Source organism: Sebastes fasciatus, chromosome 2, assembly GCF_043250625.1.
Source record: "Sebastes fasciatus isolate fSebFas1 chromosome 2, fSebFas1.pri, whole genome shotgun sequence".
NCBI classification, from domain to species: domain Eukaryota; kingdom Metazoa; phylum Chordata; class Actinopteri; order Perciformes; family Sebastidae; genus Sebastes; species Sebastes fasciatus.
In genome coordinates this window covers 36,161,218-36,176,785 of record NC_133796.1, presented here as the reverse complement: position 1 = coordinate 36,176,785, position 15,568 = coordinate 36,161,218, and the positions used below count along the sequence as shown (strand labels likewise).

Sequence of the window (15,568 nt, the reverse complement as noted above, 5' to 3'; positions counted from 1 at the left end):
TCTCCTCCCGGGAGGTTTCTATGTCTGCCGGCACTAGTAGGGCTCTTGAGGCTCATAGCTACAGTACATTTTTGCACAATAATCAGCAGGAGAAATGTCTGTTTGGCCTACAAACCAGTTGTTTGACAAAAATACACTTTTATTGAATATAATAAATTAACTTGCATCATAACAATGTTGTATTATCAAACAGTATTGATTTACTTAAATGTTATGACATTTTCAATGATAAAATAAGATACATTTTCTTTAAGGGAATCTTATCCAAATAATATGTAACATTAATATCTCTGAGGGAATCTGTCAAAACGGTCCTAGAAATTGACAGCTTTTGCACGTCATGGTGGCCCTCGCGCATAAGGCCGGCCTCCAGGAAGAAGAAAACAATCGGTGCATGTGGAATACCTACTATCTCTGTACTTTGGGGTACGTTTACACAGCACTCGTGGACTCATCATGACACATTTTGTTCAAAAAAACATGTGTGGGGGAAGGCTCTGAGTGTGTGACAGAGGAATTGTGCGGCTTTTAAAGGTGCTAAATACAGGATTGGAAGCATTTCTATTGCCTCTCAACGGCTCTCAACGGCTCTCAACATGGGGACAGCGAGCCAGCGTAGCGCAAACAATGGCGAAAGGGCTGACAGATCTAACAGGGTTTACCTGAGTGGGAAACGGAGGGTGGGCACACTGTTATCAACTGTAACCGCCATATGAGAGCAGTGCAGAACAGCTGCTGTGAGCTAGCCAGTGGGGCACGATCACATGCACGAACATGAACATTCTTCATTCTCTGCTCAGGAAGACATTACTCCTCTATATCTTTACATAGCAAACAGTTGTTTGATGCTATATTAATGCTCTGAATATCGAATTTAGCACCTGTAATTACACGAGTCTGTGCTGCCAACTAATTGAGAGATTAAAGCGCTCCTCTGGTTACAGCAGAGCCACCCCCAAGCTTTGAATATTCGCTGTTGATCAATAGCCAATAGTTTGCTGTCTGTACTGTGCGACACTCACGTGAAGTTCCAGGACTGTTTTCCCTTTAGCGAATGATAATACTGAATCTGTGATCAGCATTGCTTGCTTCATTGTTGACATCTACCCGGTGCTTGTTGTTATAATCGTTGTGCTGACAATATCAGGTAAGTGCAAAGTTGCTTGTTTAAATGCTTTACTCACAGGTGTGTGAACTGACCTGGATATGAAGCAGCCATAGCACAAAATAATATAACATTAGTTTCTAAAGAGATAAGACGGAGCCCTCTCTTCTCCTTTTTTCCCTCTCCAGTCCTCTCTAGTAAAAAAAAAACCTCCTCTAGTATAAAAACCCCACTGATAATAGATCTCTTTGTCAGCTTAATCTGGACATCATGAATTCAGACAAAACAAGCAGAACACCATGTTGATGCACTGACCTTGCTGCTGTCAAGGTCCACAAGCCACAAATCGTCTGGCATTTTGAAATCAGCTTTGTAGAGGAAGAAGCTGGCTGGTACACCTATAATGTAGGGAGTGGGGGCAAGAAGGAGCTGTGGGGAGGAGAAAAACATACCAGTCCATCACAACATGATGTTACCACAATGGACAGCATTTGCAATTAAAAACTGCATGTTTGAGATCACCCACTTGCTTGAAATATATTTATAAGAAATGATAAGTTTTACCTGCTCAGCAGAGGCCATGCATGTTGGCAGTAAGGGGATGACGGGGAACATGTACTCCAGAGGGTAGATCATAGCAACAAAGGCCATGACGCTCATAGACAAAGCATTGTAATCTCGGGATTGAAGAATGACCTAAGGAAAAAAAAGAAACATGAAAAAATATGCAATCATCACAAGCTTTTATTTTCCTTCAATACAAACTTGTGGTGGGTATTCAGGGCAGTGAATCGATTGAAATATTTAATCGCATGATTGAATGGTTAATCGCAATTATCACACATTTTTTAATCGGTTCAAAGTGTACCTTAAAAGGGAGATTTGTCAAGTATTTAATACTCTTATCAACATGGGAGTTGGCAAATATGCTGCTTTATGCAAATGTATGTATATATTTATTATTGGAAATCAATTACACAACAACACAAAACAATGACAAATATTGTGCAGAAACCCTCACAGGTACTGAATTTTGCATTAAAAATGTGCTCAAATCATGACATGGCAAACTGCAGCCCAACAGGCAACAACAGCTGTCAGTGTGTCAGTGTGCTGACTTGACTATGACTTGCCCCAAACTGCATGTGATTATCATAAAGTGGGCATGTCTGTAAAGGGGAGACTTGTGGGTACCCATAGTACCCATTTTCATTCACATATCTTGATGTCAGAGGTCAAGGGACCCCTTTGAAAATGGTCATGTCAGTTTTTCCTCACCAAAATTTGGCCTAAGTTTGGAGCGTTATTTAGCCTCCTTCCCGACAAGCTAGTCTGACATGGTTGGTACCAGTGGATTCCTTAGGTTTTCTAGTTACATATAATGCCAGTATCTTCACTCTAGCATTAAAGTGATACTAAAGTGATATTAACTTTGACAGCCCTAAAGTCAATACAAACTTGTGATGGGTGTTCACTGCCCGGTTAGGTTCATACTGTCATATCTAAACAGACACACAGACAACTAGTCATCTTTCGCTGGTGCTCTATCGCACACTTATTTGTCTCATCTCTAAATATTTCCTCTTTTTATCTGCAATGTAACAGTGTGAACACCCCAATTTTGGCCTTGGAGTCGTAACAGCAATATTAAAAACTGAGCTTTTATGAAAAATTAATTTGGCAGCACAAAGTGCTTGAAAGGAAGTCACACAGAAAGCTTCCAGGCAGCACTTAGTTCAACCTGACTGAATTTAATGATGTATTGAATTCATCTTCAAAAAGCCTAAATGGATGATTACAAGACGGTAGTGTTTCATACAGGTGGAGAATATATTGGCGGTGTTCGACCCCATTCAGGAAGACTTTTCGATCAATCTGTATTTTAAGCTGAATTTCTGCACGGACGTCTGGGTAAATAAAAAACACTTTTTGGGTGAGGGAACATCTATTTAGGTAGGTGGCCCAGATAAATTCTATATTTGAGAAAGAAAAGCAGAGAAATTGTCCAGGATTTATCCAGCAGTATGGGCTTTTAGCAGCGTGACTGAAGCTGCGGTTTAATTTGGGTTAGTTGTAAATGAGCCTGTGTATCAATGTCACGGTAAACCAATAGCAACAACAGAACACTATACCAGCACCAGCCAAACAAGGATTTCTATTACATCCCTACTAATGCCTCTAGTGTTAAAGATAGGAGAGTCTTTCCTTTCAGTCATACGGTGCACACAGTCGTCTTTTTACCCATCATGCTTTGTCCACTCTGCTGTGAAATGGCTTCAGCGAGCCTACATCCAACAGAAAATGTCTGATGAAGGTCACTCAGGGCATTTCTCAATAGGTCTTTGAACACGCAGCTGCACTCCAGAAGAAACCACTGACTAATCACAACATACTAAATATAGCTCTGCTTGTCCTTTCTCCTTGAAACAATCAGTTCAGTCTTCAACAAAAGACAACCTCACATCTCCTCGTAGTCTTTAAAAATACAGATGAAAACAAAGAGACAGGCATGAGCAATGATTGATATAGGGCAGTCAGTGTGCCCGTCCTTACCTTGTGCTCTAGCAGGACACAGCTGAGGACCTGAAGACAGGCGTCCACCCCCAGCAGCTCTAAGGGCAGGTGCAGGGGGAAGTCGACCATGGAGAAGCGAGAGTTGTCAGGCAGGGCAAAGGTGAGAGCCCGTTTGAGTTCATGGGGCAGGACCTCCACATCCACACGCCTCTGACCAGCCACTGGTACCGGTGAACGAAGCAACCGGTACACCCAGGATTCAATCTCCCGCAGGTCGGCCAGCAGCTGGCTGCCTTTCTCTTCCACTGACAGCGCCCCGGTGAACACCCGCCACATGGTGTCCCTGGGAAGGACAATAACAGAGTCTATATTCAGAATGATTCCTTTACATTATTTTACTATTTTCTTAGATTCTTCAATTAATTCTTGATCTATAAAATGTCAAAAAAAGAGTGAAAAATATCCCTAACAAGTTTCCTAACCCTAACATCATGTCTCAAAATTGCTTGTTTTTTTCTGACTAGGGCTGTGAATACTGATTATTTTCATTGCCTATCAATCTGTTGATTATTTTCTCGATTAATCAATTAGTTGTTTGATCAATAAAATGTCAGAAAATGGTGAAAAGTTTTGCGCAGTATTCCCCAAAGCCCAAGATGACATCCTCAAATGTCTTATTTTCTCCACAACTCAAAGATATTCAGTTTACTGTCATAGAGGAGTAAAGAAACCAGAAAATATTCACATTTAAGAAGCTGGAATCAGAGATGTTTGACTTGTTTTCCTAAAAAAAATTACTGTAATCGATTATCAAAATAGTTGGCAATTAATTTGATAGTTGACAACTAATTGATTAATCGTTGCAGCTCTATTTCTGACTAATACAATGACATCTTCAAGCAATTTGAAGACATCGTGGGACACCTTCAAATATCTTGCTTGGTCTGACCACATGTCCAAAACAAAAGATATGAAATTTATAATGATATAAAACAGAAAGAGAGGCAATAGATCATCAAATCAGAGAAGCTGGAATCAGTGAATATCTGGCCTTTTTCTTTTTGGATAAACTTAAACAGGAATAGTACAAATTGTGATATAAATATCAATGCAAAAGCCACTCTCAAATGCAACACCTTACTGGACCGGATTGTTGAAAATTACTGGTAGTTTGAACACTTACAGTATGAGAAACTGTAGGAAATAAAAAAAAAACACTGCACGTTGTGTAACAGCTTCATAACACACCAACATAGATATGCAGTGACTCTTAAAGCATTGCTTTTATCAAAAATGTTTCACCAACATGCAAAATGTGTTAAGCTTAACAAATAACATGTATCGATGTCAGTCAACAGTAATTTTTGGATTTAAAACTGATGTAACTAAATCATTGGCTCATTTTATTACGGCAAACAGCTACCGCGAGGCTTCGGCAAACACCCATGAAATCACTAATATAATGAGCAAATGAGATTGGAAACACAGGAGAGGCTCTTAAGCAATTGCCGAAATATTGATGTGTAAACCCTCCACTCTACACACACACGGTGTCATTAAACCCTCTCCGGAGTGTATACTCAGTGTGTGTGTGGCAAGGAGGGAGATAAATCATTAGTCCTTTGGAGCCCTCCCACCAACTGCAGCTGCTACCCAAAGGCAGCCAGAGACCTCAATCTGTCAGAGCCGCCAAAGCACAAAGCGCTCACAGCCATTATGCAATGGCTCTCCTCCTTCTCTGTCACTGCCACACCACTTTCCAACCATCCATGTCCGGGAAAAAAGATACTCAGGTCTGTTCAGCCTTTGGCTTGAATGGCCTTTTCGAGGCTGTCAGAGAAACCATAGATCTATATTGATGATATTCGCTGCAGCATTTTACCAGAAAAAAAAAAAGAAGGTGTGAGATTAACTGTACATTACATATTCCTACAATCCCTTGTAGTGATGAGGGGAAAAGCTGCGCTGGTTATACAGCTATAAATAGAGGACTGTGGAGAAAACATATGCACCTTTGGTGACCAACAATCATGCAATCCTACAGGGCCTGAGCCAGTGTGAAGTGACAGCCTAATTAACACGTTGCCACTTCAAAATGACAATCTTTTGGTCACCCATGGCAACAGAATAACTAAAAGCGCGCTGCAAATACTGCCACATCAAAAACAACACAATGCCACAACAAAATACAGCGTACATCTGTGGGTATTTTCTGTAGCTTAAATAACATATACTGTATATCAATCAATCCTGGTTGTTAGTTAAGAAAAATCAACATACGATATGATCAACTGCTTCAAGTCATATAAGCAAAATACAGTGCTAAATTAGGGCTGCACAATTAATTGAAATTTGATCAATATCACAATATGACCTACTGCAATTTTCAAATTGCAGTATTTATTAAAAAAGAGGGAAAAAGGCGAAACGTGTGTCAAAATTCAAATTAAATACAGTCTTGCTGTAGAGATGTCCTGGCCTACACATCATATTCTACAGACCTGAGAAAACATCTTTGCTTGGTACATATCCCCGCAAAATCACACCATAATAAGTGATCCGTTTCATTCTGAAAAGTCAGCTCTTTCAAAACCAACATGGCTCAGTTCAAAATTTTTGTTTCAAAACAAAATCCTCATCTCTTCTCTGGCATGATTTTGACATAAGATGATCTGCTACCACTACACTTCATAGTGATGTTTGTTCAAACAGAGAGGCGGAAGTCTCATCTGTCACTGGATTTAAATGAATGCTTCTGACTGCAGTAAATGCAGACAAATAAAAAAGTGTCCAGGTGTTTTTCAATGAAAATGTAAAAATTGTAAAAAAATATATATATATATATTATATAATATATATATATATATATATATTATATAATATATATATATATTATATAATATATATATATATATATATATTATATAATATATATATTATATAATATATATATATATATATATATAAATATATATATATATATATATATATATATATATACATATATATATATATATATATATATATATACATATATATATATATATATATATATATTATATAATATATATATATATTATATAATATATATATATATAAATATATATAATATATATATATATATATATATATAAATATATATATATATAAATATATATAATATATATATATATATATATATAAATATATATATATATATATATATAAATATGATTCCCTCTAATATCAGTCAAAATAATCGCAAAAAGATATTTTTTCAAAATCGTGCAGCCCTATGCTAAATGCCATTTCTTCTTGTACAGTGGGTTTACCATGCAGCTCCCGCACACTTTTTCAGTTTATTTTAACTTCACCCTTTTTATAGAACAGGTACACAACTAAAAAGAAAACTCAAGTATCAACAGAAATTCAGCATATGAAGTTAACTAAAAGAAACTACTTCACATACTTTTTTTATATTTATCATTCTTAAAAACTGTCTTCCGTACTCAGCTGAACCTATAACACTGGATGAAATAATATTTGCTGTAATACAAAACCTTTTAAATGCCCTGTGGATATTTTGGTTGCCATTATTTATCATCGAGGCGGAGTGTGACAGCATACAGTGAAAACAAGACACAAGCTGCAGATGGCCTGCAAAACTGCATGGAGCCGCAGACAAAGACTCTTGTATTAATTGTGCAACACAAACATACACATAACAGGTGGACAATGAGAGAAGCAGATGGCGGGAAGAAAGAAAGCATCAGCAGGAACACTGTAAAAGCAACAAAGCTTTGTTATTTTTTTATTTTACTTTTCTAGCCTTGAAAATGTCAAACTGAAGTGAAAAATGATTTTAAGCAACTGTATCAACCCTGTGTGGTCGTTAATATGCATGCAATGCCATGTCAGTATGAATGCAATGATGTTATGCAACAGCTTTATGATGACGAAGAGATTTTAACAAATTTTCTTGCATTTTTAAGCAGTGCTATTCATTTTTTAAAGAATTTGTAAGTGTGCATGTACAGATTTACCGCCCCCACCTCCCTAGAGGATGTAAAGTTCACAGTAGGGCTGCAACTAACAATTATTTTCATTGTTGATTAATCTGTCGATTAATCGATTAGTTGTTTAGTCTATAAAATGTCAGAAAATAGTGAAAAATGTTGATCAGTGTTTCCCAAAGCCCAAGATGACGTCCTCAAATGTCTTGTTTTGTCCACAACTCAAAGATATTCAGTTTACTGTCATAGAGGAGGAAAGAAATCTGAAAATATTCACATTTAAGAAGCTGTAATCAGATAACTTTGACTTTTTTTTTCTTAAGAAATTACTCAAACCCATTAATCGATTATCAAAATAGCTGGTGATTAATTGAATAGTTGACAACTAATCGAATCGTTGCAGCTCCAGTTAATTACAGGCCACAATTCAAAACGTATACGTCGTAATGACCAAGGTCTAAAAATTGATGGTGTGAAAGTAAATGCCATGGTTTCATTGAAATCAACGGTTGTGTGTCCTTGGTAATATGAATGTGCTCATGGCAAGCTGCCTGAGAATGAGGTCTTGTGATCAAAGTTCACATTTGGCCTAAGGGAGTGTCAAAAGCAATAAGCGTTCATCATCTGGCAAGCATGAGTGTGGTCAGCCTTTTTCATAGCAATCAACAAAGTTTGTTTTGACAGTGGCCCAAAGATCTGTGATAGAACCACCTTTAACCCTTTGAACTCTGCAATAGAAATGGTCCACCTACATTGGTATTTTAATGTAATTTCTTGGAATATCTTCAAATGCTTCATATCCCTAAAATCTGCGCAACCTAGGCTAAAGGGTTATGTGAGTCAATAAACTATAATAATTGACAAAAGTATTGAAATTGTGTCACAGATTAAAAAAAATGCTAATTTCTATGAGCAGATCGAGTGCAACGGTGTCTTAATAGTTTTGTTACATTCCGCAAGTAACGCAACGTAATGACATTATCACAAGCGTACGACGTGACGACGCAAAAAACAGAAGCCTTAGCTTTCCGCATGCAAAAAGAATGATTGCTCTAGCTATTATGTTTTTTTATTTTACATCAATATAAACAGGATAATGCAAACAATGATCTCCCGCGGCCATTACGGGGTAATACTCTGGCACCACCGCGCGTTGCTACCACATTTTGTGCCGCACGTAACGTAATGACGCCATCACGAGCATACAACGTGATGACACGAAAGATATAAGCCTTAGCTTTCCGCTGCAAATAGAATGAATGCTCTTGCTATTATGTTTTTTATTTTACATTGATTTAAACACGATCATGCAAACAGCGTTCTCCCGCGGTTTCCGTTTTTAAAGGGTCAAATCAAAATGGCCATAAACAGGGGCATCCAAAATAGTATAAGTATGTTTAAATGTGTACCAGGGTGAGCAAGTAAGCAACAAAAAAGATGCATGTAAAAATGACGATGCAATCTTAAGCCTTACCTCTGGGTGGCGCGGGGAAGTCCAGCTCGTTGAGTTAGCCTTTGACTGCAGCAGTCCACCAGCCTCTTGAGAATATATAAGCATTCCCTGAAGGTGGAGAAGAAGGGGTAGTGGCTGAGTATGCACAGCGAGGTCAGCGTGCTATTGCGGTTTCTGGCTGCCATCTTGGCAGCGCTTCGTCTGTGCTGTGGGGACTTGCCGGCATTTAGCTCGGCACCTGGTTGTCCGCTCTCTTCTCCGGAGGCAGGCGCAGGTGCTGACTCAGCATTGTTAGGTGGAGATAACATGGAGGTCGGGCCTCCACCGCTGCCATCGGACCCATCACTAGCGGACTCCGTCGCCTGTGCAGCTGTCTCCGTGTGGCCGCTCTTGTCCCCGCGAGCACGATGATGTCCTCGCTGAAAAGAGCGGTAGAAGTTGACGCAGATTCCGTAGCGAGTGATTCCTGAGTCCTTGTCTGTCAGCATGAAAACAAATGAGGAGTCATCGCGGAGGCTAACCCTACGCTGGCGTATACTCAGGCAGCCCTCTGGTTGGCAGAAAAACACCACGTCTGGTGGGAGCGGGAAGTCGTGGTGGTCCTCCAGCGGGTAGCGGCGGAGGAGCTGAGGCGTCTGGGCCACATTGTCACTACTTGGTTGCCTGGAGGGGAGATAAACAAACATTTGTTTTGGCTTTAAAGCAGTTATGGTTCCATGTGGTTTAATAACTCTGTTTTCTGTGCATTTTATAACTCATATCTGATCTATCTGCAAATCCATTTCCCCTCATGTTTAATTTAATTTGAAATGGTCATTATGTGATGACATGATAGGGAGGAATCAAAGCCTCAAAGACACATCACTTGTTGAGAGCACAATGCAATGGCTAACAAAGCCCTGACAGTAGTCTGGTGGTTACAAAAGCACATTTGTAACTATATTTAGTGGTTAACATCCAAGAACTGGTTTGGAAAATCTGTACAGGAGAAGTAAACAAGTAACATTCATCCAATCCCACAATAACACTGAAATTTCCCTCAAGCATAACACTTAAATCCCGAAATGATCCAGAAGAGAGACTCAGCGGCTGACTCTAAAAACAGCGGCAGACCGGACATTTCACTGTGTTCATGTGAATCCTCCTTCCCCTGTGGCTATTGTACTTGGAACAATGTGCTACTATCCTTCCTTGTGCGTGCTACATGGTATCATAACAGCTGCATCAACTCCAAAGCAAAAACGTGTTAATGAAGTTAAGTCTTAAAACAAACAAATGTCAAGACCGGGGTTTTCCAAAAAACATTAGCATGCATTCAGACAAAAAAAAACAGTGCCACAAAACAATGCAAGAGGCATAAGCCAGGTTTCAACCAAAAGTTCTTGGGGCTTTTTAGTCCCTAGAACTACTTTTTAGGAACTAAACGGTTCCTTCAGCCTACTATTGTCTGAAAAAGCAACATTACATGGGACGAGGGCTGCTGGTGGTCACAGCGGTAAACACACTCTGTAGCCTGCAGTTCACTGTGTCCGCCTGTTTCATCTAAAATACACGTTGAAACATTAAGTTTTATCTCACTGCGACGACATTTACTGGTGCATAGTATTTACCGATGCATGTTGGATGTAGGGCTGCACAATTAATCTAATATTAATCGCGATCACAATTTTGGCTTCCCGCAATTAAATGAACATGATCGCCTGGGATATTGACGTTTAAAATGCGTTCTCAGCTCATAGAAAACTTTGCAGCATATCAAATCAAGCGCTTCCTAAAATAGAAGCTAGCCACCAGCCGGTGATCGTGATGTTTTGGCTTCACTTTTGGGTATAGATATTATCTATACAACCAATATGTTTATGATTAAAGTAAGAGCATAAAATTGATTATCTAGCTCTTAGTGTTGCTAATTTTGCTATCAAAGTGCACCAGATTGAAGCATTTAACTTTAACATGTAGCTAACAACAGGGCAGGGTGAATATTCCTGTATTTTCTCATATTGCAATATATATAGCAGAAAAAAAATATTCCAATGTAATTTTTTTTTCCAACATCGTGCAGCCCTAATTTGTACATTAACAGGGATGTAGCACAGCATGGAAGTGAAAACAGTGCTGTTTATTTTAATGTGAAAGTGCAATAAAAAATATGTTATCGTGATAAATAATGGTGATATCAATATTTATTTATTTGTGCTTTAGAGCGTAACCGCCATGAAACAATCGGAAAATAAACTTTTCTTTCACAGCAACGTCGCGCTTTGCTCTCTCTTCTACCGCTCGCTCTCTCGCTTGTGCGATCACTCTTTTGTTCCTCCGTCTTTTTTAAAATGATTCGGGATGCCGACAGCAGAGCCTGACTTGACTTTTAATGTTATCAAACAAAGAAAAATGGTCTGCCCTCGTCCTAAATCAATACCAGAGTACTTCCTTGTTTTTGAATGAAGCAGTACACGAGTTGAAGCCGTTGTAGCAGCGCTGCTGTGTGTGTGGAGACGGTCATCCCTGCAAACTCCACCCCGAAAGTTCCGGTACTTTCAGAAAGTACTACACCCCGACCCTGGCATTTTTGGGGGGTAAAAAGGCCCCATAAAATATCCCAGTACTTAATTTAGAGCCCAGTCGAAACAAAGAATTCTTCAAAAGGTTCTTAGTTCCGGAGTTAAATTTACATTTACATTACTATTTTATATATATTTTATGAGCGTTGTTGAAGGAACCTGAGACCAAAGATTTTCATTGCCAATGGCTGCTTTGCTGGAATTGGCAAATGACAAATAAAGAACTTTGAACCTTGAGATGTAATTGTCAAATAATCAATTTACTTGTTTTTGTCAAAATAGCATCATTAAGCAAAATTAATAGAAATGGTTGATGAATAAACCAGGTGTGTTAATATAGTCTATGCTTGCATTCGTCAGATTCCATGTGTTTTTTTATGGACCATCTTAAATCCTTAATGTTAGAGTAGCCATGTGCCATCTTTTTTGTTTAACATCACAAAGCTATGAATTGTGTGTGGAACATACCTCAAAGTCTGTGAGTCTTTGAGTGTGGACATTGGGATTGGGCCAGTATTTGTGTGATGATGTTGTCTTGTGCCATTTTGTGCTATTTTTTTGCGAGACCACATTGCATTTTTCTGCTGGAACCTCTGCAACACCCCCTATAGCAGCAATGCACGGTGTCATCGAAATGAATGAGTTTTTGCAATTTTTTGCACAGTACAATTGTTGTTCTGAGAGGGCCATCATGATGAGATAAGTAGCTGTAACACACTATGTTAGAGGTAAATTGTCAAAAAGGCTTGTCAGGAAAATGAATTGTTGTTAATCAGTCCAACCCTCAATGACAGATATTTCCTTAATTGGTAACACTTAACGCAATATTTACATTCTCCCTTATGATTAAGTTGACTTCGATATTCCTTTAAACCAAAACTACAACATAAAGTCAGATTAGGTTCTTACCTTGCTCCGACCACCACCAAGTAGTCGAGAAGGCGAGGGCACGGTTTCTTTTTCTCCATCTTGGATTGACCACGTCACCGTACGTCACGGCATCCAGGATTTATGTTCCCTCTTGAGTCAGTGGTGCCTTTCCATCACAACTGGGACAGTTCAGGTGTAAAGTTGAAACAAAGCTCCTTGATTATCATTGTAAACCTGTAACACAAGAAAAAGATGGAGGAAAAAATGAACTCTCTTTAAGGTCGTGGAATGTAAACCAATGAGAAACAATGTGGATGCATTATGGAGAACTGTGGTCCCCAGCACTGCATAACACAGTTGCAAAATTGGGCTAAATATGGCATCATGATTTATAGTCTTTGACTCTTTTTGAATGTCAAGGACTATACAGAAGTTGTGTGGACTATTTTTCTACTGAAGTTTTCAGTAGTCTCCACTTTCCCTGTACCACTACTTCAGACAGTATGAACTTTTTACAAGAAGCCTTTTAACCCCACATGACAGTTGGTGGTTCACATATAGCTACATTTAGAGATGCTACTGTCAGCCCTTTCTTTCTACATAGAGTTTGCCTTTCATAATGGCCATTTCATTTGATTATAAATGCCATTCGTATTTATTTTTAGACGGAAAAAGGTTAAGAAGCGTGTGCGCATTTGCAAATAACAGTAATAATCCACAATTAAAAGCCGGTACTTTATTAATTCATGGAGCCGTGCAAGTCACTGCATTTTCTACAACACTTTCCTTCAAATATTTCCGAATAAAAAACTGGTGTTAACAAATGAAGGAATTTTGTCCACAGAAAAAATGCTTGAGGGCCTTTATTTTGAAACAGAAGAAGGAAGTGTTACGTTTTGCATGTCTATGACATATTCCACAGATAAAGACATTGAAACTGTAGTAATTTTGCTGTTATGATGTCAATATACTTTAATAAAAAATCACGTTCACCGTCTGTGACATATTCTACAGATATGCTCTAACCTGTTAACATGGGCGCCGGAAAAATAAACAACAGGTTCTGTGGCCGCCACGCGCTGCTGACGTCCCCAGTGTGTCCCTGCCGTAAGCTTTTCCAGATTTATGAGATGGAAGTTTTATCAGTTGAGAAAACAGGAGAGCAGACAGAAAGCAATGTTGTGTTGTGCTGTCCCCAGTTGTTCCAACACAAAACCCATCAGGGAAGCGGTTTCATTTCACAAACTAGCAATGACAGTCAGATCTGGAAAGATGCAAAATGTAATTGCATTTCATTCTGGTTGATTGAGGCTGCTGCCGGTGGAGAAACTAAACTTAAACTCATTTCCTTTTTGTTTGACGGTTCATCATCTGTGCAAAATCTGAATCAGGGATAGTAAAAAAAAAAGCCCTTGAACATGACAGACAGTTAATATTGTAAGATGTTTTCTTGTTATCAAACAGCATTGTACCTGCTGGAAAAGTCACTGCTATGTCACATTTACATTTTACTTTGCAAGAAATGAAAGACATAAACAATACTGTCACGTAGACATTAAAAATTCACAATTTACAGAGTGATCATCTCTACCAAACAGGGTTCAGACTAAGACAAAGCTAGCGGAGCACAAAAGATATCATCACCATCCAGAGTACAACAATATTTCCTACATTTAACCCCACATAATAAAAGGTAATAAAAGCATCCATCTAAAGAGAGTGGACTAAAAAATGCAAGGTACATTCCTATAAAACTTTGATAGTGTTGCAAGTGTTTTGGCGTTGATTTGTAATAATTATGTCAACTGTTTGTTTTTGTCGGAGGATAAAGACTTTTCCGTAGAGGCTTGCTGGTATAGTAAGCAGTTGAGGGGCCTTGGTGGAATAAGCACCCTTCATAGCTTGTACTTTGACCCTGTGACTGCTTAAGGGTGCTTTCACACCTGTAGTTTGGTTCATTTGGTCCGGACCAAGAGAAAGTCTGTCCAGGTACTGTTCATTTTCGTTTTTACCAACGAGGAGTAAACATGAAGTTAAACAGACTGACAGGTAACTCGTTGATTGGTAAATAGGTTATATACTGTACAGTACATGGCCTTGTACAGATCAATAATAAGATCGCTTCCTGAACAGATTTCACGATCAGCAGATGAATTTATTAGTAGTTTAGCTTTTGAAATCACATGTCTGCTATTATAAAATCCTGTGATTGGTTGGTTTGTTTCCACACCACAAACGAGCCGCACCAGAGTCGACTTGAAATTGGACTGAGACACACCTTTTTACATGGTCTCAGTTCAGTTGTTTGGTCCGCAGCAGCCCAAAAGAACCGTACTAACAAATGGACCTTTGTTTTAATTGAAACAAACAGGTTAGGTGTGAAAGCACCCAAACAAAGCTACACTAACTACACTGGTGCTTATTCATCTCAAAGGAGCCGTGCTCTGAATGTACTGCACATGTGATGAGACTGCATAAGCTACTCCATTTAAAAAACAAACAAACAAAAACAAACCAGGGATTTTGCTAGGCTTAACTCCTAAGACTTTTGCCTGAAACTATTAGCAGGAACACTGTATATTTTCACATTCCCACAGATATTTCATGTCTCGCTATTAGCTGCAATAATGTGATATGTTACTGATATGCATAAGGAACTTGCCACACCCCCACACAAGGAGGTCAGAGGTCAAACTCAACCTGCTTCATTTACATTTACGATATCGGGCTGATACTGACTCAAATAGCTGGATCAGGTATTTGTAACAATGGGACCGATCTATTCAATTCAATTCTATGTTTCTATACTATATATATTATATTCTGGAATTTTAATTCATGTTTAAGTTTTGACCAATTTGTTGCTGCATTAAAAAGGTTTACACTTCAATTGTATTTCCTGTTAATTTTAAAGATTTTTCACGTTAAGTTCCTTTTTTTTTACGTTTTCCGTTATGTTTTTATTTGTTACATTTTGTTTTACAAAGTTAGGAAAGCCTGTTGCCTTACACACAAAAGAATGATCCAAGTCACTTCCACACAGTGATGCATACAGCTCATTAATTAAACACTG

At 38.6% G+C, this 15,568-nt stretch overlaps 1 protein-coding gene across 1 annotated transcript in view; it reads right to left on the bottom strand.

The window, feature by feature from the left end:
• Positions 1–15,568, bottom strand: part of madd (MAP-kinase activating death domain) — a 68,607-nt gene that overhangs the window by 46,209 nt on the left and 6,830 nt on the right. The window contains exons 2-6 of the mRNA XM_074622332.1: positions 12,535–12,729; positions 9,086–9,727; positions 3,659–3,962; positions 1,670–1,801; positions 1,421–1,534 (exon numbers count right to left, since the gene is read on the bottom strand). Coding sequence (XP_074478433.1) covers positions 1,421–1,534; positions 1,670–1,801; positions 3,659–3,962; positions 9,086–9,727; positions 12,535–12,593 — 1,251 coding nt within the window. The 5' untranslated portion in view covers positions 12,594–12,729. The remainder of the gene's footprint in view (positions 1–1,420; positions 1,535–1,669; positions 1,802–3,658; positions 3,963–9,085; positions 9,728–12,534; positions 12,730–15,568) is intronic.